The following is a 27,057-nucleotide window of genomic DNA, read 5'->3' as shown; positions in this document are numbered from 1 at the left end:
TTATTCTTCTGAGCTAATGTTTTGCTTGAATTGTGCTAGGAGGAAGGGGCCTATCTAACCCTAACCAGATGGTTTTCTTCTCCTTTCCCTCCTTGTGGCATAGTCATCGAGTGGCACCATGCGACAGTAGAGGGCCTACTGCGGGGCTTGCTGGACGTGCATGATGACACTCGGATCCAAGCCATCATCACATGTGCCACAGCTGCTTTAGAACGGCCCCGGATTGCCACCAGCCGGGGGGACTCAAGTGAGAGCCATAGACAATGAGAACTGGTGTGGACCTTTGAACTTATCTGAGATCATTTTACAAACAAAACCAAGGCCCAGAGACTGGCCTGAACATACACAGTTTATCAGCAAGATAAGAAATTTAAATTCCTGACTTCGGGTCCACATTACATTCGGGCACTACATTTCATTACCTTCTGTTTGCTCAGCAGCTTCAAGGAAGCTCACACTGTTCCACTCAGAGATCCTGTTTGTAACAGACCCAAATTATATATAGTTTGTGTGTGTACATATACACTTCCCCCTCCCGGCTCCATTTTAGCCCTTCTTTTGACAGCACATCTGAAACCCAAGACAGACACCCTCACTGCAGACCCTCTCCCCAAGTTCCAAACCTCAATCAGCAGCCCCACAGTCCACCTAGTTTTGGAGCCAGGGAGTCATCCTGGACAAAACCTTCCTCCTCCCATAACCAAATGACCAACAGATTCTGATTTTGCCTCCTCTTGTGTATTCATCAGTCAACAGAGGAATATAAGAGGTAATTCCCTTCCTCCAAAATTCCCAGTCCCACCCCATGCTACTCCCCAGGGTAACCATTTCACATCTTTCTCGATGCTTTCGGAAATAATATGTCAACATATGTGTAGGATTTTCTATTCATTATAAAAATGAGTGTTGAATTTTACCAGCCATTTCCTATTTTCTCTCTTTAATTTGTGGATGTGAATTCTGTTGTTAAATTCTTAGACTCTAACAGATCATGATAAATTATTCTTTTGTTACTCCACTGGGTTTGATTTATTGATATTTTAGAATGTTTTACTACATTTACAAAAATGAGTAGTTAAGTTTCAGTTTTTGCTAGTTTTAGAAAATGAATTAAGGACTTAGCCATTCTTTCCAATGGTCTTTAATCTTTTGGAAAAAAAAAGTTAATAGCTTTTTTCTTTATTAGCAATAAGTAGTTAAAAAGGAAAATTTTCTATCTACAAAAGCCAGAACTGTAATCTGAGGAGACAGTTTAACAAGACACAGGACCCAAATGCTAGAAACAATCAAGTGCTATTGAGAGGACATAAAACCAACTGGCTTACTTATTTCTCAGATGCCCTCAGATACCTTTTATGGGAAACCTGGGCTAGGGCTTTTTCCTCTCTGTTGCCGGTAGCATTCTAATAATATTCTGTCCTAATATGTATCATTCTATCTTAACTGTCTGCTTACTTTACTGCCATTCCTGCCAGACAAGGAACCCTCCTAAATGGCAGGGACTAATTTTACTTCTACAAAATTGTCATGTTTTTAAAGTTTCATTTATTTCCTAGCTACTAAGTTCCAGATATGAGCATTTTTGGTACAGGTTTCTGAATTTGCTGCCCCATCTGCCAGAAAACTCTTCATTTCTTTTTAACCTGATTAATTTCTATACTTGTCCTTTAATTTTCAGCTATCATTTCCTTTGAGTTTGCCCTGCCCCACCACCCAGACTTAGGTCATTGTCCCTCTATATGCTTCCACACATATGCATTTTTTTCTTTTTTTCATAAGCTCTAGGCTCAACATGGGGCTTGAACTCATGACCCCAAAATCAAGAGTTACAGTCTCTTTCAATTGAGCCAGCCAGGAGGCCCCCACACTATGCATTTTTTATTATATCTGCTTATTTCCTTGGGTATTAAATGAATGATACGTTTGCAGTACCTGGCACAGAGAAAACCACTAGACAGCCACAGACATTATACTCTTATCCCCAATCTTCCACATACATACAAAGAACACTTTTGTCTGCTCCCAGAATTATGCCTTCACATGATCCCTTTCAGATGTCCTAGGTGTCCATATTTTAACCTTTGTCTTGTTTCTTCCCCATACCTTCCAAAGAAAACTATCTTACTCATTACTTTTTGAAATACTCATTTGACTTCTACTTATTCTCCTAAAATACACCTATTCCCATCTAACCTATTGTTAACAAATGGCATAGCCGCCCACAACGACGATAAGATCAGAAATCCTAAAATCTTAGTCACAGATCCAGCTCTACCACTTCTTGGGAAGTCAGTTAGCCCATCTGAGCTTCAAATTCCTTATCTCTAAAATGAGGATAATTGTGGACAAAAGTTAACAGACCCTTTCCCCTTCTACCTGAGAATTTGAGCTTTAGTTAAAATGTCTATGTGTTGCCCTGATCTCTATAGGCAACATTGCTTATGGTAAACATGAACTCTGACACATCACATCTGGACTGGGAAAACTGTAAGTGAAACAAATGCCTTAAGGAGGCGCCATCACTTGGGCTTCCACGAATGCCGTGGCTTCTAATAGGCAGGCCCTTTGTGGGCCCTGGGATTAGAACTCTCCACTTGTTGTAAGGCATGCTCACTCCTGCGAACACAGCACATGTCCCCGGAAGGCTCTGTGGAATGCTGTCCAGAGTGCCTTGAGAACTCTGGCCAGAAGGAATGCGTGAGGTTGCCCTATTGGCCAACTGCTCCCCCATCCTAGATCCTACAGAAGACTGGTGCTTTGTGTGGTCTGTGAGTCGTGGGAGTCTGACTGTTTCGATCTAAGAAGACTCCTGAAATGACATATCTATGAGCTCCGCAGTTAATACCTGCCTTGCCTACGTCAACGAGCTGCTACCAGACTGAATGAGATAATGAGTATGAAAACACCATAAATGGCAAAGAAAAACATGTATGGTAAATAGGTTGATTTTCATCATTGAAACTAATGGGGAAGGTCACCAGAGTCTAGCTGGAAACCTTCTGTGGCTTGAATCCAGCTCTCCATGGGCCACATGATCAAGGACTGGGAGCAGGAATACCCAGCACAGAAGGGAGCCAGAAATGCCCACCTACTGCAGGGGCTCAGCCAAACTCTACTAACTAGCAGGAAGCACCAGGAACTGAGATTGAGGTCGACCACTAGGCAGCTAGGGGGAAGAAACTGTTTTGATGAAAATCAAAGGGGCTAGCACCCTCTTACCTGGTTCTCTTTTGATCACAGACAAGGAGACTGGGAAAGCCCCATCTGTCCAGGTCTTACCAGAGGTTCTACAGCCTGCCCTGGAGGCTGCTCTTGGGGACCAAAATGCCAATGTGCGGATGGCAGCGGCACTATGCCAATATGCCATACAGTCACATAATCCCCTCGCCCGGGACGTCATGCATAGTGTCCTGTTGAAGGGTGAGTAACTCCCTGCCGCTTCTGACCTGCGAATATGGGGTAGAGACAGGACATCTCACTATCAGCTTCTCCTAATCCTTTCTTCTCTAGTGTCATGCTCTGTGAGGTCTACTATATTGGGGGTTTGGGGTTTCTGTTCATGAACATTCAGAGATAGTGCTTCCTAGATACTTTTACAAAAACCTAGTCATACCTGGGTGGCTAAGTGTTTCATAGACCTATTTGTCTGGACACCATGACCCCGTTCACGCAAATTTATTTGGCCCTTATGGCCTACTGCTGTTACCCAGCAAGAGCCTTTTAGGGTTTAACTTTTCAGGTTAAGGTTTTCAGTCTATATCTAAAACCTTGATACGATCCATTGAAATACAGGCATTGACTTCTATACTAAGTGGGGCACAGGAGAGTAAGATACCAGGCAGGTAACAGCCTTGGGTACCAACCCTGAGGCTGTTCTCTCTGCAGGGAGAAAAGACAGCTGTTTCTCACCCCACCCAACAGGTAACAGTGTGGACAGCTGGGCTGCAGCTCAGTGCTTGGCTCTGGAAGGTGATGTCACATACCCCGTGATTAAGAGGATCTTCCAGCAGCTGTTTAATAAGAAGAATGACGACACTGAGCACCAGTGTTGTATGCTCCTGAGCCATCTCAGTGAAAAGACAGTATGTATTCATTACAGGGTCAGAGGAGAAACCAAGTTAAGGGGAACACTTGAGTCTGAGGTCAGTTCAAGTAAGGAATTGGAAATGCAGGTGGCTGAGTAAGTAAGTAAGCCTACTTAAAAGACTGGACTAAGTGTGTGGGTGGATTGGGGGACAGAGGTGTATATACAGGTAAAAAGGGACACCAGCCACCTGAGACAAAGATGAGAAAAGTAGGCTGCAGATGGTTTCTGTGTATGCAAGAAGAGTTGTGATATGTAGAATTTGCTTTTGCCAGAAGTTTACCATTGAAAACTGCGCAGACCTACAAGTGTGTTTACTTTCAATAGAGTGAAACTCACAGAGATTGAGGCATATACAAATCATATCAGGAGTAAAAATCATTAAAGAGAAGGCCCAAGGGGTTTTCTGTTCGGGTTGCTAAATCTGTATATTGTTTCCTGATTTAGGAATCTAAAGTCAGTTGGCTCAGAAAAGTGCCCCGTATCTTGTAAACCTACTCTTTCCTTCACTAGGGATGGGCTCCTCATGTAATTGTGACATTAATTAGGCTGAATGCCGTATTAGGATCTAACACTTCTTCAGGGTCCAGCATCTCTAAAAGTTACCAGGAATATCCACCTAAGTCTTCCATTCCTCAGACCCTGATACACACCATGCTCGCTGTGGAGCTAAACAGTTACCCGTGGAGGGACCGGATCATAGCCTGCCGGGTTCTCTCACAGATCGGTGGGAACATCAGTCTGGTAAGCCTTCTGTGATTTCAGGACAGAGAGTCGAAGCAAAAGGAGGCTGGGGAGCCATTCCACTTTTTGCTGCTATTTATTTATTATTATTTTTTAAAGATTTCATTTATTTATTTGACAGACAGAGATAACAAGTAGGCAGAGAGGCAGGCAGAGAGAGAGGAGGAAGCAGGTTTCCTGCTGAGCAGAGAGCCCGATGTGGGGCTCGATCCCAGGACCCTGGGATCATGACCTGAGCCGAAGGCAGAGGCTTTAACCCACTGAGCCACCCAGTGCCCCTAGTATCCCATTCTTACCGAGCAGATCTTTGTCTCTACCTTGCTACCTTAGTCCTAACCCAGGATTATCTTTATATGCCAACATGTCTTTCAGACTCAAGGCACTTGCTTCTTAGCAACAGCTGTAACTCACTCACAATGAAATAAGCAAAAAACCCTAGGAAAATTTAGAAACTCTTATAGTACTTTGGCATTGCCTTAACGTGAATGTACTGTATAAATACCAGCCAGTGACCTTCCTTACCCTCCCGCCCCCGCCAAAACTGGTCCTTCACCAGAGTTTGAGAAGCACTTACTTAAACTACCCAACAACCCAATCATACCAGTGTCTATGTTGGTTATGAGTGTTCAGCACATAGAGAAGGTATAAAACACAGTCCCTACTTTAAAAAGATTGACATTATAGTTGGAATGACAACATACACAAATGATTCAAGAACAAGTGATAAATGTACAGTACACAGAATTTTTCAGAGAGAGACATTAGTGTAGGCTGAACCTATCAGCTGGGGGAAGGAGTGTGGAACAGCTGCGCAAGACTTAGTCGGAACTAAAGAGGGACTTCCAGGGGGCAGAAACCCCGACCATCATTTGAGCTTTCACCTGACCTGTTTCTTCCCATTACTTTTTAATCATCTTCAGCTGTACAAATGGGGGTTTCCCCTTCTTCCCATGTGCCACTGTATCTTTTCCTTATGACACTCAGTACCTCCAAAATGCCCCAGACCACCACCACTGCCCTGAGAAGTTAAGACCCTCCACCCTCGGACCCTCACATTTTGAGTGGAAAGCACAAAATCTGCTCATTTGGTATTATCATCTGAAGATGTTTTAGTCCGGGTTAATTCTGCCCCGGTTGCCATGGACCCTTCCTCTGAAATCCTGACCAGCAGCACAGGCAACACCTGGGAGGTTGTGAGAAGGCCAGAATCTCCTCTCAGGCTCACTCAGTCAGAATCTGCATTTTAACAACATCTAATTCATTTGCACACTCACCTCCTTAGCACCTGTCACTCAGGATTGCCAACTGAAAGTAAAAAGACATGCAGAGCTGGCAGGTGACTGACGTGGCAAAGGTGAGAACTTGACGTCAGGTTGCTGGAATGAAAGAAAAGCACTATGCCCGTCAGTCCTTCACTCATTCAGTAAGCAGTGTCTGACCACAGCCTACACGCTTGGCACTATGCCAGCACTGGGGATGCAAAAATATTGTCTCAGAGAAATCCTCAAACAGGAGGGAGACATTCCACCACGTCGAGGTGGAAGAGATGTTTCAGGCAGGGAGAATAGCTTGGGCACATTGACACAATCATGAACCACAACTGCAATAATCTTGGTCTCATCCCTTCTGAATGAAGTATTAATATACAGGGTGGCCCACTGTCCAGGTTTGTCCAGGACCCTAGGCCTCTTAATACTAAACCCAGTAAAGTCCCAGGCAAACTGGGACGAGTATCACCCTACTAGTGCATAACCATCAAATGTTAAGTCCCTCGAGGACAGAAAACGTTGGTTCTGACATAATATAGCAGTGTTAAGCATAAGCTTAGAAAACAGACTGGGCCTTGAGTCCTAGCTCTAGCAGAAACAGGTTAACCATGGGCAAGTAAACCTAAGCCTCCATTTTGTCACCTGTAAATGGTAATCTGCTTCACTGGATTATCTGGGAGGATTAAGTGATGGGTGAAAACACCTGGCACAGTACCAAGCCCAAAACTGGCATTCGATAAATGGCAGCTAATTATTACTCCTATTTACAGGATATGAAATATAAGTTGATCCAGATGATGCTGAGTGACTGGAATAAGGAAGTAAGACATGCAGCTGCCCAAGCTGTGGGGCGAATGAAATTTGGGAAAGAGGTGTACAACACCATTAGGTAAGACCTAGTTAAACATGAACTCAGTGAAACTTTTCTGTTTGTTAAGTGTTCGGGGATCCGGCCAGCTGGTATCTGTTGAGCTGCTTCATATGTTCAGCATCGTACTGGGTCCCACTGCAGGATTATTTTAAAAATAAAAAATTACCAGTTCCTATAGACACTAACAATGTGGCTAAGGAAAGAATCAGAGTGCCCATTAGGTGTTAAGCACCATTTTGGATGTTTGAGAGTTCAAAGGTATGACATGATTCTCATTATACAGGCAAGATACACAAATGCTTCGTAAGGTCAACTTTCACAGAGGATGGATCAGACTACATAGGCAGAGAGAAGGAAAGACATTCCAGGCTGGGAGCCAAATATGAATATAAAAATGAGGGTGGCACAGGGGAGGACAGTGAAGAGAACTTGACTGAACAATAGGTACACATGTGGAAGTTTCCTTTACTGAGCCATTCAACACAGTGCCCAGCATATGCTACTAATAGGGGTTGAATTAAGACAGTTGAGATCTCTCCCCCGTGAAACTTAGCCTCATGGCATAAGGCTGACTAGGAAAGGGTGGGAATGGATAATGGAGAGCTGACAGAGGTTGGGTTCTTATCTTGAGGGCATTCGTGGTGGTGGTGGTGGTGGGAATGCCAAAAGTTCAAGGAGTCAAAATAAAAGCACTTGTGCCTTCCAGAGTCAAGCTGAGTCAAGGAAATTTCCAGGAGCGTGTGGAAGCTCTCTCCCTGATTGGTGGGCTCCAGCTCATGACTGCCAGGCTTCTCCCAAGCTTCCTGAACTGCTTCTCCGACAACTTCATGGCAGTTCGGCGGGCAGCCTGTTTGGCAGCAGGCGCCCTGCAGATCCAAGATAAGATGGTGAGTCAGAGAAACACATCGCCATTCACCTGATTAACCTGAAGAGGGCATCACCCTGAGCTTCCCTTGTTGGGAATCTATGCGCCGTTCTGTGGACACTTCGAATGAAAAATTAGAACAGGAAGGTGAGGGGGTAGATTGGCCACATCAATGAGTCAGTTAGGACCATATTCAGCTCCCAGCTAGCCCAGATTTAACTCTAGAGCACATCCTTGAATCCTGTTCTCACCTCAGTTACAGGCTTTAGGATCGACTGCAGTGAATGGAGTTATAATCCCTAGTTATTAGGGGAAAATCTGATTGCAGGTGTTCTAAAGAAGCCTGTATAACCACAGAACTGCGGGCTGAGGGCAGTCAATCTAGACAAGAGATAATTCGGCTAGTACATCACGTGTGCAGGCTAGCACTTCAACTTCTGGCTCATTTGTCACTAGAAGTGATAGAAGCCCATTTCTCAGTGATAGCACATTGTAGAGATAAGACGGGTCCCTGTCTCTGGTTCATTCTTGCTCTGATCCTCTCCACTCAACACTGCTCTTTTATTCATCCCAGGTCCTGGACTGCCTTTTGAATCTGATACAGAGGGATCCTTACTGGAAAATCAAGGCATTTGCCATTCAAGGTAGTATGGGAGTGGCCCCAGCTTTTCAACCTCAAACACCTTCCCACGTGCTGGTATAAATCCCCAGACTCTCTCTAGGAAGAGGGTAGAATATAGGGGTAGAGATGGTTATACCTTCTCAGAAGTTCTTCCCTGAGAAATTGAAGATTATTTTCTTTTTAATTCTCATTAAGGATCCTGAGTCTAGGTTTATGTCAAACCTGTTGAGAAGGGCTAACAAGACAGTCCCCACCAACAGAATTAGTAATAAGTTCTAAGTAGGTATCCACAATTGCATACACTTGCTCTGGAGGTTTCAACTATAGGACTCTGTAAAAGACCAGATTCAAGACTGCTGGTGACTTAAAACCCTGCCGTCAAACTTTCCTAGAGTTCTTTTTAGGATTTTTGGCATTCCTTCTCTTGTTGACTATCTTTGCTTTAGGTAAACCTGTTAAATAATTGTGTCTCCTTTCCCCATTGTATTGCCTGGACTAGGCTAGTCTTCTGAGTTATCTGCCCCATATCTCATCCCCACATAAATAATCAGTATATTCTCACATCCTAATGGGCAAGGATGGGATAGGTCCTCCCTCCTCATCCCCACAGGAATCCTTCTGAGACGTCCTACTCTAACCCATCCCTAAAATTCTAATGACAATTAACTGTCATCCAAAAGAGAAGGTACTAACAAAATAGTTCAATATTTGCAATACTTAATTTAGCAGGCGGCTATCTACATATTATCACTGTTATTTGTTAATAAGGCCATTTCTGGATGTTAGAATATAGCCAACTCCATCTTAAGTGACAGCGGAACTTGCTGCCCTCTCATCTCTGCAGCATTGGGTCACATTGGCCAAGTGAGTCCCCAGCTGACAGACCTCCTGCTCTGGGCCATCCACTATGAAGAGTCACCAGGTGTACGACTAGAAGCTTGCCGTAGCATCTTAGCCCTCGATCTTCAAGGGGACCGGGTCAGGGACACGTTCCTAGATGTGCTGCTCCTAGAGAACCATGAGGCTGTTCTAAAGTAAGCTCTAAACCCGATTCCTGCCATGACCTCTTGTACTGCCGAATCTCCCACCCTTGGTCACAGAATACATCCCTGCCTTTCCAGGGTGCCTAATGGCTGTAAAAGCACAGCCTCACCTGTGCCATTCACCCATCCACCTAAGTGGGTAACAGAAAAACTAGCCTAAATTAAATGGGAAGTCAGGTCATGTCATGCATGTAGCTGTTTTCCATCCCAGGTGGCTTTAAATAATTCATTTATTCAGCTAACATTTTTCAAGTGCCTACTGTGATGACAGGCTTTAGAGTTAAAAAGAACAGAATTTGGGGCGCCTGGGTGGCTCAGTGGGTTAAGCCGCTGCCTTCGGCTCGGGTCGTGATCTCGGAGTCCTGGGATCGAGCCCCGCATGGGGCTCTCTGCTCAGCGGGGAGCCTGCTTCCTCCTGTCTCTCTGCCTGCCTCTCTGCCTGCTTGTGATCTCTCTGTCAAATAAATAAATAAAATCTTTAAAAAAAAAAAAAAAAAAAAAAGAACAGAATTTGAATCCCAGCTCAGGCATACACTAGTTACGTAAGCATGGGTAAGTTACTTAAACATTCTGAGCTCATTTTTTCAGATATCAAATGCAAATAATCATCTACTTTATGGGTCTGCGGTGATGATTAAAGAAATGATATGTTTCGTATCCACCATGAGTGTTCAATAAATGGTACCGTTAGTATCTTCAAATATATAGCCTTAAAAACTGCACAACATCCTTATAAGCTAAACATACCATTTTTGCAGATAAAGCTAAGCAAAACCGCAGTTAGGACTGGAATTTAGGATTCTTGATTGATTCCTACTTCTCTATTTTCCACTTTTTTTTTTTTTTTTTAAATGAGTAAGAACAATCTGGGCACGTGGGTGGTTCAGTCAGTTAAGTGTCTGCCTTTGGCTCAGGTCATAATCCTGGGGTCGAGTCCTGCATTGGTCTCCTTGCTCAATGAGGAGTCTGCTTCTCCCTCTGCCCCCTCCCCCCACCACTCCTGCTTGCTGTCTCTCTCTCTCTCACACACACACACACAAATAAATAAACTCTTAAAAAAAAAAAGAGTAAGAACAATCTGGGCATCTGGGTGGCTCAGGTGGTTAAGTGTCTGCTTTTGGCTCAGGTCATGATCCTGGGGTCCTGGGATCGAGTCCCACATCAGGCTCTCCGCTCAGTGAGGAGTCAGCTTCTCCCTTTGCGGCCACACCCCTGCCCCACCCTCAGCTCGCCTTCTCTCTCTCTCTCAAAAAGTAAATAAATCTTTAAAGAAGAAAAAAAAAAAAGAATAAGAACAATCTGGGGCACCTGGGTGGCTCAGCTGGTTAAGCATCCGACTCTTGATTTCAGCTCAGGTCACGATCTCAGGGTCGTGAGGTCAATCCCTGGGTCAGGCTCTGTGCTAGGTGTGGAGCCTGCTTAGAATTCTCTCTCCCTCTCCCTCTGCCCTTCCACCCCCAACTTTCTAAATTAAAAAAAAAAAAAAAAGGATAATAATGATCTAAGAAGTTCCTTTTATCTTTCAGGGAAATTCATCAGGCAATGAAGATACTCAACTTAGAAAATGTAGGAAACCAAGAAATGCTTCAGAAGATCAGGAACAGGGTAAGTTAAGTGTAAGCTATGTTTTCAAGAGAAAATTCAGAACTTTCAGAGTTCCTCAGACCCTTTTCTCCATCACAGAAATACTTTCTACAGCCACACAGGTACTATATTTTCTGAAGATACAAAACATTTATGCAAAAATCAGATTATAAAATCCTAGTAAAGGGACGCCTGGGTGGCTCAGTGGGTTAAGCCTCTGCCTTCAACTTGGGTCATGATCTCGGGGTCCTGGGATCGAACCCCACATCGGGCTCTCTGCTCGGTGGGGAGTCTGCTTTCCCCATTCTCTCTCTGCCTGCTGCTCTGCTTTCTTGTGATCTCTGTGTGTGTGTGTCAAAAAAATAAAAAAAACTTTTAAAATCCTAGTAAAGACAAAGTAAAAACAATAATCCTACCAGCCCTATCAAGTAACCCTCAAAATGGGCTATTGGTTCTGAAATACTTATTCTTCCTTCCCTTCCCATTTTCTCCCTGCCATCAACTAAACCCACGTTGTTCTTTTTTACAAGTAGACCTAGAGAAGGAATAGTGACGGGAGCTAGCACCCTTGACTTTTACCTTTTAAACTTTCCTTAATCCCTAAACTGGGGTTTTGCCAAAGGGGTGCTCTAGCTGAACAGGTAGATCTAATTTTTCAAAGTTGTTAGATGAGTTGAAGAAATAGAGGGACAAAGACTTTAAAAATATAAGATTCTTTCTTCATGTAATTCACAAAACCAACCTCACACCAACCAAGCGTTTCTTAGCAAGTTCCTTTCATCATGCCCAAAAAGCTAATAGATTTTTTCATTCACAGGTCTAAAAAATGTGCAACCAACATCAGAAAAAAATGCTGAGGGACTGTACCACCTAATAACAATAAGCACAATGCAATAAGTTACTTTATTAATGGTTTTGGATGATTTTCAGCCTAATAGTTATTTTTTTTCAACATCATTTCTTCTGATCTAGATTCAAACACTAAGCCAAAAGGATTTGCTGACCCAGAAAATATTCAAGATGGAGAGGGTCATAGGAAAAATGAAGGAAGAAACAAAACGTGTTTACTTGCAACCCAAGGAGGGGCAAAAACCACTCAAACTCCGTACTTTTCTACAAGAAACTTTTCATGGTAGGTTTCCACAGGGTGAGTTGTACACCTTGACTCCTTTAAAAGCCTCTTCTGGGATCTGGACATCTGGGGAGTTTAGTTTCTAGCCCTGTAGGGTGAGTCAGGAAAGGCTGCTACCTTTCATTTTTGGCCACCATCCTCTCAGTCCTTTTATTTTTTTCCTGCCTGCTCTCTGGCTTTTATTATTTGCTGTTTTGTCCCTTTAAAAAAAAAAAAAGAAAGAAAGAAAGAAAAGAAAAGAAAAGAAAAGAAAAAAAAAAAAAAGAAAAGAAAAGAAAAAAGAATGAGGTAGTTCTAATTGAATGGATTTAAAAGTTAGGTCAAAAAAATGAGAGGCTGGGAAACAGAACAAAAACTACTGTTACATTTGATTAAGCATCCAAACAAAGCCTTGTAAGTTTCACTTTTAATAGCAGTTACCTCTGGAAAGTGGGGTTGGAGAGAGAGAACTATCACATCCATTAAAAAAAACAAAAAACTTCATAAAGTTCTCAACCTTATGTAACTGCACCTGTCAGTTACGGTGATAGGATCTTAAAGTTCCAGACACAACCTAAATGAAGTGCAGATACCAAGCTGTACCAAAGTGTACTTACAAAATCCGTGCCCAGGCGTAGCGGCAGCCTCAGATCATTCAGTCAGCTGCCTACCAGCCACCACCCCAAACCCAGGTCTTCTGGTTCCAAGTCCAGGGCTCACTCTGGTACACCAGGCTCTCTTCCACCAACCATGAGAATATTCACTTGCCAGGTTTGGGGAAGATTCTTCCAACTGCCAGAAAAAAAATGAGAGTGGAAAGTAACTTGAACACCAGCCTGCCTTCATGGCCAGCTTGCTACCAGTTGATTGACTGAGGCACAAGTAGGTGACATGGTGCCCCTTTGGGAGCAATGCCAGCTACTGATGCTAGCAAGCACTGAGCAAAAACACAATTCACTCTTAACTTTTCCAGTAGGATTGTGCTGTTTGGGGTTCAAGTAGCATGATTAAATTACCCCTCAGGTTATAGAATTGGCCCCAATCCTACAACCACCCCAAGTTACCTTTCACCTCAGCCATTATAGATTTTCCCTATCTCCCCTCAACCCAATTCCTTCAAACCACGTCACATAATAATCTAGTCTTAAAAAAAAATAATCTAGAAACAGTCTTTGGCACTTTAATAACTTTTCTAACATTCACACAAGCTCACAGTCACAAACAGGATACTAGCCCCAACCCTCCCCCCAAACTGAGGAAAGAGAACTCAAATGAAGGATGCAAATTCCAAATAAAAATATCTAATGTCTCAAGAAGAATGACACAGCAGGTGCTACACAGCACACTGACGCCTGGGGGTGATGATGAGGCTGGTGCTCTGAAATGATCAGGATCAAAGTTACTTCTGCTGCAAGAGCTCCTTTTTGCCACCTCCAACGTCATTCACCTACTTTTACTTTTGTGCCTAGGTGAAGTGTTGATTCCTAGAAAACCGTCTGAAATTTGTGACATTAAAGCAGTCTTAAAGGTAAATGTAAGCAGTCCTAAAGGTAAACGGTTCTCAAAGTAAGTACCTGAGTCCCCCCCACCCCTCTCCCAGCCCCCGCAAAAAAAGGTGGTAATGGTGGTTAAGAGAGAATCACCACTGTCTTGCTTCCAGCAATCAACCAGGAACTAGTTCAGGTTAGAGGCATCTTGGTGAGCAGCAGCCCCTTGTCATATAACATGGTTGCCAAGGAAAGCTGGTCCTCCACAGTGTCACAGGGCAGGTCCCCTACTCTCACAAACTCTGGGTAGGAGCGGAGCAAGAGTTCCATGGCATCAGCTTGCTGAGGGTATATCTCCAAGCACTTGGGCTCCTCCAGATGATAAACACGGGAGTTCTCCACTGTGTAATAGAGAAACAAATGGCCTCCCTCCCCCACCAGCCGGGCTATCCCATCCTGAAGCATGTGCACTTCCGTTTCTGTTGTCAACTGGGCCCCCACGTTCACAGGTTCGCCAGCCTCCCAGCGAATTGGGAGCCCGTAAACACTGAGCGCCCTCTCCCTATCAGTCAGCACAGGGGGCAGAGAGTCGTGGATGAAGTCTTTGGCTCGCTGGTCAGCCACAGCATCGACAGGGGCAAAGTGTCCCAAGCGGGCAACCAGGACTCGCACCTTCTCCATGAAAGCCGTTCTTCGTGGATCCTTAGAATCCGAGTGCTGGGCCCCCATGTAATCCATGAAGTCTCGCGGGAGACCCCTTCGGAACTCTACATTTTCTTCCATGGCAGCCTGCACTGCCAGAGGCAGTACGGCCTCCAGGAAGTCGCCCCAGGTATTGCGCTGGTACGTGGACAAGGTGAGGTGCAGGGAGTGCACTCCATCCTGGCATTCGGCTTGGTGAATGAAGCCCCGAGGAAAATAGAGCAAATCTCCGGGTTCCAGCACGGTCTGCAGCACCGGCTCCCCGAGGTCGTCCTGGCTGAAGTTGGGGCTGGAGGTCAGCGCCAGCTCCTCCGTCGGGACCCGGGGGCGGTATACGCGCCAAAGCTTCCTACCTTCCAGCTGCAGCACAAAAGCCTCGATGTCATCGTAGTGGGGGGCAAAGCCCTGCGAGTTGGGGGGCGTGAGGTAAATGTTGGAGCCTGCCATGCTGCCAAACTGCTCCTGGAGCACAGCCAAGAACTGCCACACGGTGGTCGAGAAGGCCTGCGGGCAGAGGAGGCGCAGGGAGCAGCCGGCCTGGTACAGGGACCAGGCGGCGGCAGGCAGCGCGCGGCCGGGAGGGTTCAGGGTCTCGCGCCGCCCGTTGACGTAGCGAGCAGCGTCCAGGTGCTGCCCGAACTGCACGTCCTCGTGGCGCAGCATGGAGTCCAGGTCTGCGGTGGAGAAAAGCCCCTGGTAGTAGGCGGGGTCCTGCCGCCGCACCAGCACCGCCTCCCGCTCCCACAGGCGCCGGTAGAAGTGGTCCGGCGGCATGGGCGAGATGAGCCACTCGAAGAGGCGCGCCGCCCGTCGCCGGCTGCTGGGGATACGGTTCAGCTCGGCCAGGACGCGCTGCAGCGGGGAGTCCCAGGCCAGCTCCCCGCCCGTGCTGTCCACCTGTGGCCCGGACAGCGTGGCGGGTGCTGCGGACGGCGGGGCGGCCGCCAAGTGCTGGGCATTGCACAGCAGGGCCGAGGTCTCCACCACGCGGGCGGGCGCGGCGGGCACGTCCACCAGGCGCGCGGGCGGCGCGGAAGCCGGCACCAGGCGCGCGGGCAGGGCGGGCGCCTCCACCAGGCGGGCCGGCGGGGTTTGCGCCTCCACCAGGCGGTTGGGCGGGGTTTGCCCCTCCGCCAGGGAGCGAGGGGTTTGGAGGGAGCGAGCCGGGGGCGAGGCCTCCAGCAGCTCTGCAGGCCCCAGGTGGCCATACGGCTCTCGCCGGGCCGTATCGGGGATGGCTGCCGCCCCACCAGGCAGCGGGTCCCCCTGATCGTCTACCGTCGACTCCACCCTCGAGTCCTCCGAGTCCTCGCTGGGCAGCGTCTGGGCCCTCAGTGCGGCCATGCGGGATGCCACGCTTCTCCTTAGCTGCCTTCGGATCTTCCTGGGCCTTAGGGGTAGGGCCAGCACCGACCCGCTGAGTGGCTGCGACTGGCGCCGGCGTCTCAACCTCCCGCGCCTCACCAGCCCCGTGCTAGCCCGGAGCCCGTCCATGGCGGGAACCCCTTCCGAGGCCGGCCGGCCTGGGTAGAAAAGATCTCGCGGAGAGCGGCTGCGAGGCACGCTGGGAAGGGGGCGCGGCCTCCCGGCTGGCCACGCCTACCATTCCTCCCACCTGGCGCCTCCTGCTCGCCCTGCGGGCAGTACCCGCCTTCTCACCAGAGTAGCGGTGTCCCTCCCAAATTTGTAAGGGCTCCACATTTGCTGGGCAATTTAAAAACCAAACTGCTGGGGACTCCGGGAGAAAGAAAGTTGTCTTCTTTATTAACTCTTCTTTTCTTCTTTAATCTCTGTGTACTGGAGTGTTCCCAGGACGTCCTCATTTCTGAGCAGCGCGCTCCCTAGCAACTTTGCACAGGAAAGCACACAATTCTTATTATCAAAGAATGTCCTTGGGCAAAGATCGAGATTCCTCAGGCAAAGTTCAGGCCTCGGTTCCATCGGGTCTTCTTTCTCAGCAGATGACGTCGCTGACTCCCTAATTTCCTTCCTTCCTTTGACCAATACAAAAATCTCAGTCTTTTGGGGGTGGGGGGAGCCCTGCCTGGCTTAGTCGGCAGTGTAGAGCAGTGTAGAGCGTGTGATCCTTGAACTCAGGGTTGTGAGTTCAAGCCCCACGCGGGGGTGGAGCCTACCTTTTAAAAAAAAAGAATGCAAGGATATACAAAATGTCAATCATTGGCCTCTCTGTGATATGGGAAAGAAATTATGAGCTTTTCTACTTGCGTTCTTGATATCTACCCTTTCCACCCCATGTGGGGTTTTGTTGCATTAGCTTGGGCTTCTCTCCTCAGAATCTTCGATCACACCTTCTCTGAATCCTAAATTGACCTCTTAGTTCTGAGCCTCTCATTTAACAGGCACTATAAAATGTTGTAGGCAAGAGGGTGCAGTTGTTGAGAATAGCACAGTCACTATTCCCTGTAAATATTGTTGCTTCGTACATGAAGATTATGTCTTCATTTGAATCATTTGAGATAAATTTCCAGGAATGGAATTGCTGGGTCAAAGGGCAAGAGAGCTTTTGTAATGTTAGTAAGTTTTTCCAAACTCCCTCCAAAAGGGTTTACCAGATTGCCCTTCTGAAGGGTGTACAGTGTTGCAAACAATTAGGAGTATGTTAGACGACATCTGTTTGATCCTTCCATCCTCTTCAAACTCCTTATCTGAACACTTGCCAAAGCTTTTAGGTTTTATCCCTGCACATGTGTCACATTCTCCCTTTTAAATTTATGACTGTAATATAGTCTATTACAGTGGTCTTCAACTGGGGTGGTTTTGCCTCCCAGGAAACGCTGGGGGTGGGGGTAGATTGTTAAAATATGCAGTGGGTAGAAACCAGAGATGCTGTTAAACACCTACAGTGCAATGGACCCCCCCACCACCACCACATAATTACCTTACCCAAACTGTCACCTGTTCTGAGACCAAGAAACCTTGGTCTATTACAAGTAGTCTCCCAACTGGTCTCTAACTTTGATCTCTCCCTATGCCAGTGTGTAACACGGGTAGCAACAACATTAGTTTTCTCAAGTTGTGGCCCCAGATTTGCCAGTGCCCCACTCAGAAATTTATCTTGTACTTCATCAACAAATTCAAGCTCCTTAGCTAGGTTCTGAAGTCATGAAATGTTACAGCTTTATCACTCACAACTCCCCTAAGCTCTACTTCTAGAAGTTCAACTATTTGCTGTTCCTTGACTGTTCGCCATACCTTTACTCACGCTGTATCCCCTAAATCCTGTCCTTGACCCTTTCACGTGAAATTAGCGCTTTGCACCTTGTATTTGTGTATTGTATACTTGTCATTTTCCTTCCTAAACTGTAAACTCTCTCAAGGATAGTGGGATTTCAAGAAGAGGACTTCTGGTTCCTGCTCACTCATTATCTGTGGCATTAGCTGAGTCAGGTTACTCTCTCAGGTCTCAGTAATCTCATCTGTAAAATGGGAATAATAATTGAACCTATTTCATTGAGTTGTTGGGAGGATAAAATAATGCATGTAAGGCACTTAGCACAGGATCTGGTACAGAACTAAACGCTTAAAAAATTATAGCTATAGTAATAATAATTTATTATTATGGAGCAAAGCCCTATAAGATGGCATGTGTGCCTCTAGCCTGGTTTGGAGGACCTCAGAAGGGGGGAGGGGGTGGGGAGATTAAGATTTTTGCGTATGTTCTGTAGAAGTTTAAGTAAATCATCAGGGACACATTCTGCTGTGAACTAGGGGGAAGAGCTGTGCTCCTTGGCTCACAAAGCTAGGGTATAAAGGCTGCTAGAAGAGGGCTGTAAATGTATCTTTTCCACATCCTGTACAAACATCTCCTCCTCACAGTCCTTTCTGTAACCTCATCTTTTTCTTTTTTCAACATTTTGTGATTTCCTCAAAGGATGTTGTCGCTATCTGTCTTTGAGATTCCTTTGTGACCAAGAGGCATCTTTTGGAGCCTGACTTGTTTTAAATTTCATCACTTTTCCTGTGGTGCTACTTAGTTCTCACTATAAGAGCAGATATTAACAACCATCTCCAGAAATACAATTGAGTGACATGGAGTAAAGTTCTTTTTTTTTTTTTTGAAGATTTTATTTATTTATTTGACAGACAGAGATCACAAGTAGGCAGAGAGGCAGGCAGAGAGAGAGGAAGGGAAGCAGGCTCCCTGCTGAGCAGAAAGCCTGATGCAGGGCTGGATCCCAGGACCCTGGAATCATGACCTGAGCCGAAGGCAGAGGCTTTAACCCACTGAGCCACCCAGGCGCCCCAGAAATAGTGTTTTCTAAGCAACAAACTTGACTTTCCCAAACTCATCTCATTTTCATGATCTCGAATCATTGTCTGTCTTGCTCTTCTGTTTTTTTTGAATCAACAATTCCCCTTTAAATAAATCAAAGGAAACTGACATTAAGATTATAGAAGTTAGTAATTGTTAGTAATTGTTCATCAGAGAAGCTGCTATAGAAAACAAGTTAAATAAAGCCAACTCCATGTTTAAGCTTGCAAAGATGATCTGAAGCCTCTCAGGAAAATGCCCCAAATTATCTCCACCACCAAAACCCATTGCTAGATAGTTATTCCTTTGGCTCAGTCATTGACTTTTTCACTCATTCTTTTTTTTTTTTCTTCACTCATTCTTTATCTAAAATTCAAATACACTGGGAGGGTATAAGAGTTTGCTAGGGCTGTCATAACAAAATACCATGGACTTGTTGGCATAAACAAAAATTTATTTTCTCATAGCTCCCGAGACTGGAAGCGTGAGATTGAGGTATTGGCAGAGTTGGTTTCTGAGAGCTGGCCCCTTGTCTTGGTGGAAGGCTATCTTCTCCCTATTTTCACACCATCTCTCCTCTGTAAAAATCTGTGTCCAAATTTCCTCTTCTTTTATGAGGACACCAGTCATATTGGACTAAGGTACACTTTACTCTCTCCAAATATCACATTCTGAGGTTCTGGGGATTAGGACTTCAACATTTGGGAGGGAGGGGGACATACTTTAGCCCATAATGACACCAGCTGTCTGGGACTTTGGACATAGAAGGGGTCCTCAGAACCAGCCAGGAGGGTCCTTGGCTTCACATTGGACCAGCAGGAAGTGAGAGCAAAGTGTATTGAAGACAGAGAGAGTGAGTGCAGGTGCAGACAGAGTGTCCAGGAGACTCAGAAAGGAAAGAAGGATAAGTCTTGTCTTTGCTCAGGGTCTGGAGTTTTTATTGAGGACGGTAGTCTGGTGTATGTGTCGGGTATGCAGGAACTGGTCAAAACAAAGACGAGTGCTCAGGTGTCCTCCATAAGGCACTAATGCCCTGGAGCCAGGGGTCTTGGTGTCTGGAGCCAGGGGTCTTGAAAAACGTACATGACCACCCCTCTGGTCATGTGCTGGGAGGCTCCAAAGAAATCATTAACTCCTTGGCCTTATAAGGAGGACATACATTATTTGTACTAGAAGCTGTGGTACAGGGTGGGAGTGCAGGTCCTAATGAGAAGCAGAAAAGGAGCAAAGAATGAAACTAGCTTTTTTTCCCCATGGGGTCCCTTCAGTTTCCCTGTCTCAATAGTAGAGGGTGATGTATTAGAAAAACCTGTTTTCCCCTCTTGTATAAGGAAAAACCCAGTTATTTCCTCCTCCCATGTCTGCCTTATTTGTCTCCTTTACTCTTCGCCTACAGAACATTCACAACACTTAACTTCTGACACTGCTGATCACCAACTACATGAAGGTTTTTCCCCAAAACAAGCAATTCTCTGCAGCACCAGCTGTGGGGGAGGGGTCCTACAATTTAACTAAATCCTAACACTATCTACCTGGAGATAGAGCGTCTGATTCCACAGGTTAAGTAAGGGCTCAGGCCCACAAGACTGTTCCTACCCAACTTCAGATGCCAGTTACAAGTAGAAGGTCTCAGATTACCCTCAACTTCTGTCCAATTTGACTACAAATCAAACAGGGTTGTGAGATTCCCACAACCCCCTCTTCAGGGTCAACTAATTTCTCAGGGTGGCTCACAAAACTCAGAAACACTTACATTGACAAGTTTATTAAAGATATGATAAAGGAGATAGATTAACAGCCAGACCAAGAGCTGCACGGTGGGGAGGTCTGGGAGGGTCCTGACAGGGGGAGCTTCTGTCCCTGTGGAGTTGGGGTATGTGTCCCATTCCTGATGTGGATGGGTTCACCAACCAGAATCTCTCTCAGGTCCATACTGTTGGGACTTTTAGGGAGACTTCCTGTCACAGGCACGATTAATTAATTATTCACTTGGTTTCTAGCCCCTCTCCCCTCGCTAAAGGATGAGGGCTGGGCCGAAAATCCCAAGCTTCTAATCATGGCTTGGTCTTTCTGGTGACCAGACCCAACCCAGAAGCCTGTCTAGGGTTACCTCAATACACCAAAAGATGCTCCAGGTGCTCTTATCACTTAAGAATTTACAAAGGTTTTAAGAGCCCTGTGTCAGGGAAGGGGTCAAAGACAAATATTAGAACTAAGAAATGCTCTTAGGGGGTCTTATTGTTAATGATTTTATTTATTTATTTATTTATTTATTTATTTATTTATTTATTTGACAGACGGAGATCACAAGTAGGCAGAGACGCAGACGGGGGGCGGGGGGAAGCCGACTCCCCGTGGAGCAGAGAGCCCGATGCGGGGCTCCATCCCAGGACCCTGAGATCATGACCTGAGCCGAAGGCAGAGGCTTTAACCCACTGAGCCACCCAGGCACCCCTAGTGTTCTTATTATTAGGAAATTATGAGGGTTTCAGTAGCTCTGTGCCAGGAGTGGGTGGTGGGAGGGACCAATATATACTTTTTCTATTACCTCATAGGTGATACATACTAGATACACACTGGATTCAGAACTCAAGTTCCTTTGAGTACTTTTCCATCATGAAGGGAGGAAAATATGAGAGGTTGTTGGAAGGAAGTGAGATAAAAGGAAAATGTCCAGGGCAACGGTTCTCAACCCAATGATTTTGCCCCCAGAGAACATCTGGCATTGTCTAGAGACATTCTTTTGGTTGTCACAACAGGGGAGTTGCTACTGTCATTTAACCGGCAGAGGCCAGAGATGCTAACAAACATTCTACAATGTACAGTACAGCCCTGCAACAAAGAATTATTCAGCCCAAATGTCAATAGTATCAAGATTGAGAAACCCTAGTATGAACTTTTGGATGACTGCATCAGTATAAAAATTTGAATGTCTTTAAACCTAGTAATTGTGCTTTTAGGAATCTATCCTTTGAAATATTCACCCTGTGCGCCTGGCTGGCTCAGTTGGTGGAGCGTGCAACTCTTGACCTTGGGGTTGTAAGTTCAATCCCCATGCTGGGTGGAGGGATTACTTAAAAATAAAATCTTAAAGGGTGCCTGCCTGGGTGGCTCAGTCGGTTTAGTGTCTTGTCTTTGGCTCAGGTCATGATCCCAGGGTCCTGGGATCAAGCCCCGCGGGGATCCTGCTTCCTCCTCTCTCTCTCTCTCTCTCTCTCTGCCTACTTGTGATCTCTGTCAAATAAATAAATAAAATCTTAAAAAAAAAAAAAGTTAAAAAAAAAGATCCTCTTTCTCCCTCTCCCTCTGCCCCTCCCCACCTAAGAAAAAATATATATAGTAAATTGAAAAATCAAATTGCACAGCAAAATATATGTTGTCTTATTTTTTGTTAAAAAAAAACACAAGTCACAGGGTGCCTGGGGTCTCAGTTGGTTAAGTGTCTGCCTTTGGCTTAGGTCATGATCCCGAGGTCCTAGGTTGGAGTCCTGCTTTGGGGAACCTGCTTTTCCCTCTACCTGCTATTTCCCCTGCTTATGTGCTCTCTCTCTCTCTCTCTCTCTCTGTCAAATAAATAAATAAAATCTTTTTTAAGAACCCACAACTCATATACATTTATATATGGTTTCTTTATTATTTACTTATTATTTGAATTTTTTTTATTTTTACTCAATCTCTACACTCATTTTGGGCCCGAATTTACAAGAACGAGATCAAGAGTCACCTGCTCAGCAGACTGAGCGAACCAGGGGCCCTAGCTTCTTTAAAGCCATATATGATGTGTGCATATGTATGTGTGTCTGCATAGCTGAGTATCTGGAAAGACATTTCCAAACTGAAGAAAGAGGTTGCCTCTGGGAATGGGATTATTGGTGATAGAAGAAACTTTCATGTTTTACTTCATATATTTCTGATTTATTTTGCTTAAGGCCTCAAGGACTAGGCCTTTGCTTTGGCAAATGTGAGGCAGATTACAGTCTAGCTTTGAGACTAGTGACTTACTAGTTTGTAAGACTAATTTACCAAATTACTATAAATCAGGGGCCAACAAATTGTGGCCTTCTGACCAAATCCAGCTTGTCTCCTGTGTTTATATACTCTGTGGACTAAGAATGATTTTTATATTCTTGAATGGTTGAAAAAATCAGGAGATAATATTTTGTGACATAAAATGTATACAAAACTCAAATGGCTGTGCCCACGAGTAACCCTGTATTGGAACACAGCCACACTCATTCATTATAGACTGTTGGTAGCTACTTTTATGCTACAACAGCAGAGTCGAGTAGGTTTGAGACAGACCATCTGATCCTCAAAACCTAAGATATTTACTCTCTGTCCCTTTATAGAAAAAGTCTGCCAAGTCCTGATATAAATCATGAAAGATGCTGTCTAAAATGTAGAACTTCCAACTCTTTTGCTTACACACCCTCTGAAAGAATGGTGAAAAACTTTGTGACCTTTTTAACTTTTTAAATTGACATCCAAAGTACTTTCATTTTGGGATACCTGGTTGGCTCAGTCCGTAGAACATGTGACTTTTGATATTGGGTTCATGAGTTCAAGCCCCATGTTCGATGTAGAGATTACTTAAAAATTAAAAAAAAATCTTAAAAAACAGAAGTGTTTTCACTTTAAATAGATGCAAAGGATCTAATTGATTCCAGCATTTACACATGGCTATTTTATTATTTTTTTAAAAGATTTTATTTATTTATTTGAGGGAGAGAGTGTGTGTACATGTGTGGGGGAGGGGCAGAGGGAGAGAGAAAATCTCAATCAGATTCCCTGCTCAGTGGGGAGCTCCACACGGGATTTGATCCCAGGACCCTGAGATCATGACCTGAGCCCAAGACAGATGCCTAACCGACTGAGCTACCCAGGCATCTGACACATTGCTATTTTATTTTGTTTTGTTTTGTTTTTAAAGATTTTATTTATTTATTTTTATTATACATATATTTACATATATTTACATAAACATATAATTTATATTTATTATTATTATTTATTTGAGAGAGAAAGAGAGCATATGAGTAGGGGGAGGGACAGAAGCAGGCTCTCCACTGAGCAGGGAGCCCGATGCAGGGCTCAGATTGCAGAACACTGGGATCATGACCTGAGCTAAAGGCAGATGCTTAACTGACTAAGCCACCCAGACACCTTCCACATTGCTGTTTTAAACTAAAACTGTTATGCCACTCTTTTAAGTGCATCCAATCGAATCTACATAGCGTAGTAGTTTGATGCCCACCATCATCCGTTAAAAAAAATAAACAAAGCTCTTCTTTACAATTGAAATGGATTATCTTTTTGACACTTACAAACTCACATTTCTGTTTTGAAGTAACTTCCACACAGAATGTTATTCTAATATACAATTATACTTGCAAATATTTTTATCATCATCACATTATCTGTACAAAAGATATTTAAGTTGAGGTTCCAGTTATCTCGTCAGAGTCTCGTTCCTTTCTGGGATCCCCTGATCTCCTAAATGATATTTTATTTATTTATTTATTTATTTATTTTGTCAGAGAGAGCGAGCACAGGCAGACAGAGTGGCAGGCAGAGGCAGAGGGAGAAGCAGGCTTCCTGCTGAGCGAAGAGCCCGATGTGGGACTTGATTCCAGGACTCTGGGATCATGACCCGAGCCAAAGGCAGCCGCTTAACCCACTGAGCCACCCAGGCGTCCCCTAAATGATATTTTAATACCTGCATGCATTAAGGGTCACCCAGTGCTGTACAGTTCTACGGGTTTCGACAAATGTGTGATGCCATGTATCGACCATTTCAGTATCATACAGAATGGTTTAACCTCCTAAAAATCTGTGTTTCACTCGTTCCAGCCTCCTCTCTCCCCATAAACACCTGGCAATCACACATCTTTGAATTATCTTCATAGTTCTGCTTCTTCCAGAATGTCACATAATTGAGATCATACATTATGTAGACTTCTCAGACTTCTCCATCTGTGTGTATGTAAGGTCCTCACAGTACGGGATAGAGCGGGAGTGGAAAGAGATGCCCTTATCTGCCACAGCCCTTCACCTGTCTTGCCCATCTCCCCACACCCTTGTACCTCTGGCAACCATTGGTTGGTTCTCTTTATTTATAGGTCTGATTGTGCTTTTTGTTTGTTTATTCATATTTCGTTTTTATTTGTTTTTGTTTATTCATTTAAACAATTTTTATTTTTATTTATTTTTATTTTTTAAGGAGGCTCTAGGCCCACTGTGGGGCTTGAACTCACTATCTCAAGACCTCAAGATCAACAGTTACTCACTCCGCGGACTGAGCCACCCAGGTGGCACCCCTTCGTTTTTTGTTTTTTTTTTTAAGATTCCACATATGAGTGAAATCATATGGTGTTTGTGTTTCTCAATCTGACTTATTTCACTCAGCATAACACCCTCTAGGCCCATCGATGTTGTTGAAAATGGTACAATCTCATCCTTTTTTATAGCTGTGTAATATTCATGTGTGTGTGTGTGTGTGTGTGTGTGTGTGTGTGTGTGTGTGACATCTTTCTTATCCATTTGTCTATCGAAGTACACTTGGGCTGCTTCCATATCTTGGCCATTGTAAATCATGCTGCAATAAACATAGGGATGTATATATCTTTTCAAATTAGCGTTTTTGTTTTCTTTGGGTAAATACCCAGAGGTGGAATTGTTGGATCATATGGTAGTTCTATTTTTAACTCTTAGAGAACGCTCCCTACTGTTTTCCACAGTGGCTGTACCAGTTTATATTCCCACCAGCAGTATGTGAGGTCCTTTTTTTTTCTCCACAGAGGACATCCCTCTTATTAGCCCATGGAGTAATGCAGAAACCTTGATTGTTATAAGAACTATCGGGCACCTGGGTAGCTCAGTGGGTTAAAGCCTCTGCCTTCGGCTCAGGTCATGATCTCAGGGTCCTGGGATCGAAACCCACATCCCTCTCTGCTCAGTGGGGAGCCTGCCTCCCCCTCTCTCTCTGCCTGCCTCTTTGCCTACTTGTGATCTCTGTCAAATAAATAAATAAAATCTTTAAAAATTGTTTTAAAAATAAATAAAAGATATTAGAACTATCTAGACTCCTGAGGATGCTATAACCTAGGTACAAGCTCAACCGTGGCCATCATTACATTGGTTTATGGGGTTGAAGCAGACCACTGCTCTGTCCCTGGGGACTGTTCACCCTGTGTGAATCCACCTCCTCAGCGCATCCCAGGAATAGGTCTCTCCAGTCATAGCTACAAGGGTGTCCCGTCGCTGCTGCTACTTCTGCATAATTGTAAAGACATAAAAAATACAGGCTAATCCCAAAGGTCGTCACACAGATGCCCAAGCCTTCTTGAGTGGGAAATGGGCATATTTGCCACATTAGGCTTCTGACTGGGGTCGAAGGAAGACAGGTCTTGAAGCCATAAATTCTATTATGTATTATAGCTGTTCATGGAGCTCTTCTGATAAACCGTGGCTGAAGAGGCTTTCCCTTTGGGTCTACCTTTTACATGAGACCACATGTTCGGCATAGGCACTCACGTGTTAATATTTCTCTGCAGCCTGTGAGGCCCCACACACCAAATCCATGGTCGCAGAGTCCAGTCCTGGACCTACACACAAGAAGCAGAAGTCAGTCGTCACCTGTGAGAGATCTGCGCACTGCCCGCGAAAAAAGGATTATGATGGGACCATTTGGATCTGACCCCCCGGATGTCTAGCTGGGTAAATACTCAAGAGAGAAATTTTTTCCAGGGTTATGTCCTCGTTCCCTGGGAGGAAAGTGATCATTTCTAGGATGAGCCCTTCTCTTGCTCCAAGACAGACAGCAGTAGACCTAGTCACATTCTGTTTTTTAAATTGATGTTGTACAGTCTCTTTGTCATTATGTTTATAAAGAAAATTCTATTTAACAGTAGTCCTGGATTTTTTAGTATGTATCATTTACACAGAGGGTTAAAGAAAATTGACATCACATTAGGTGATTGAGCCTGTTTTTCCATACCCTTGAAAGGTTATATACTAATTATAGCTCAGAGCTCCAAATTTTACTAGAGTAGAAATATTAAAGACCCATCATCCTTTGCAAGCTGTATACAGAGTCCTCTGAAACCCAAACTAGAATACCATTTGTCTAGGAAAGAGTCAGCTCAGGTGATTTTTTTAAATCTACAAGTCTAATCTTACTCTAGAGCAGATTCTTTTTTTTTTTTTAAGATATTTATTTATTTATTTATTTATTTATTTATTTGACAGAGAGCACAAGTAGGCAGAGAGGCAGGCGGGGCGGGAGGGGGAGCAGAGCAGAGAGCTCGATGCGGGGCTCGATGAGGGGCTCGATCCCAGGACCCTGGGATCATGACCTGAGCCGAAGGCAGAGGCTTTAACCCACTGAGCCACCCAGGCGCCCCT

The 27,057-nt window shown here is 44.7% G+C and overlaps 2 protein-coding genes across 3 annotated transcripts in view; one reads left to right on the top strand and one right to left on the bottom strand.

Annotated features, from left to right (window-relative positions):
• The window catches only part of HEATR4 (HEAT repeat containing 4), a 44,863-nt gene extending 18,353 nt beyond the window's left edge, over positions 1-26,510 (top strand). The window contains exons 6-17 of one of the 2 annotated variants that reach the window (XM_032837532.1): positions 104-247; positions 3,241-3,420; positions 3,922-4,082; positions 4,724-4,828; positions 6,867-6,985; positions 7,674-7,854; positions 8,407-8,476; positions 9,299-9,488; positions 11,024-11,102; positions 12,054-12,213; positions 13,662-13,720; positions 26,208-26,510. In XM_032837532.1, coding sequence (XP_032693423.1) covers positions 104-247; positions 3,241-3,420; positions 3,922-4,082; positions 4,724-4,828; positions 6,867-6,985; positions 7,674-7,854; positions 8,407-8,476; positions 9,299-9,488; positions 11,024-11,102; positions 12,054-12,213; positions 13,662-13,720; positions 26,208-26,366 — 1,607 coding nt within the window. In that variant the 3' untranslated portion in view covers positions 26,367-26,510. The remainder of the gene's footprint in view (positions 1-103; positions 248-3,240; positions 3,421-3,921; positions 4,083-4,723; positions 4,829-6,866; positions 6,986-7,673; positions 7,855-8,406; positions 8,477-9,298; positions 9,489-11,023; positions 11,103-12,053; positions 12,214-13,661; positions 13,721-26,207) is intronic. The other variant, XM_032837533.1, reaches the window with a different exon arrangement.
• RIOX1 (ribosomal oxygenase 1) lies at positions 13,646-15,917 on the bottom strand. Its single transcript, XM_032837534.1, has one exon. The coding sequence runs from the start codon at positions 15,873-15,875 to the stop codon at positions 13,872-13,874; it is 2,004 nt and encodes a 667-aa protein (XP_032693425.1). The 5' UTR covers positions 15,876-15,917; the 3' UTR covers positions 13,646-13,871.
• Positions 26,511-27,057: the final 547 nt, after the last annotated feature.

This window comes from Lontra canadensis, unplaced genomic scaffold (assembly GCF_010015895.1).
Source record: "Lontra canadensis isolate GAN:19392208 unplaced genomic scaffold, GSC_riverotter_1.0 scaffold98, whole genome shotgun sequence".
Taxonomy (NCBI): domain Eukaryota; kingdom Metazoa; phylum Chordata; class Mammalia; order Carnivora; family Mustelidae; genus Lontra; species Lontra canadensis.
Note: the sequence above shows the minus strand (reverse complement) of the source record. Positions and strands in the feature narration are given on the sequence as shown.

Coding starts and splice junctions, on each gene's coding strand:
- RIOX1 (XM_032837534.1), bottom strand. CDS start 15,875: ATGGACGGGCTCCGGGCTAGCACGGGGCTGGTGAGGCGCGGGAGGTTG.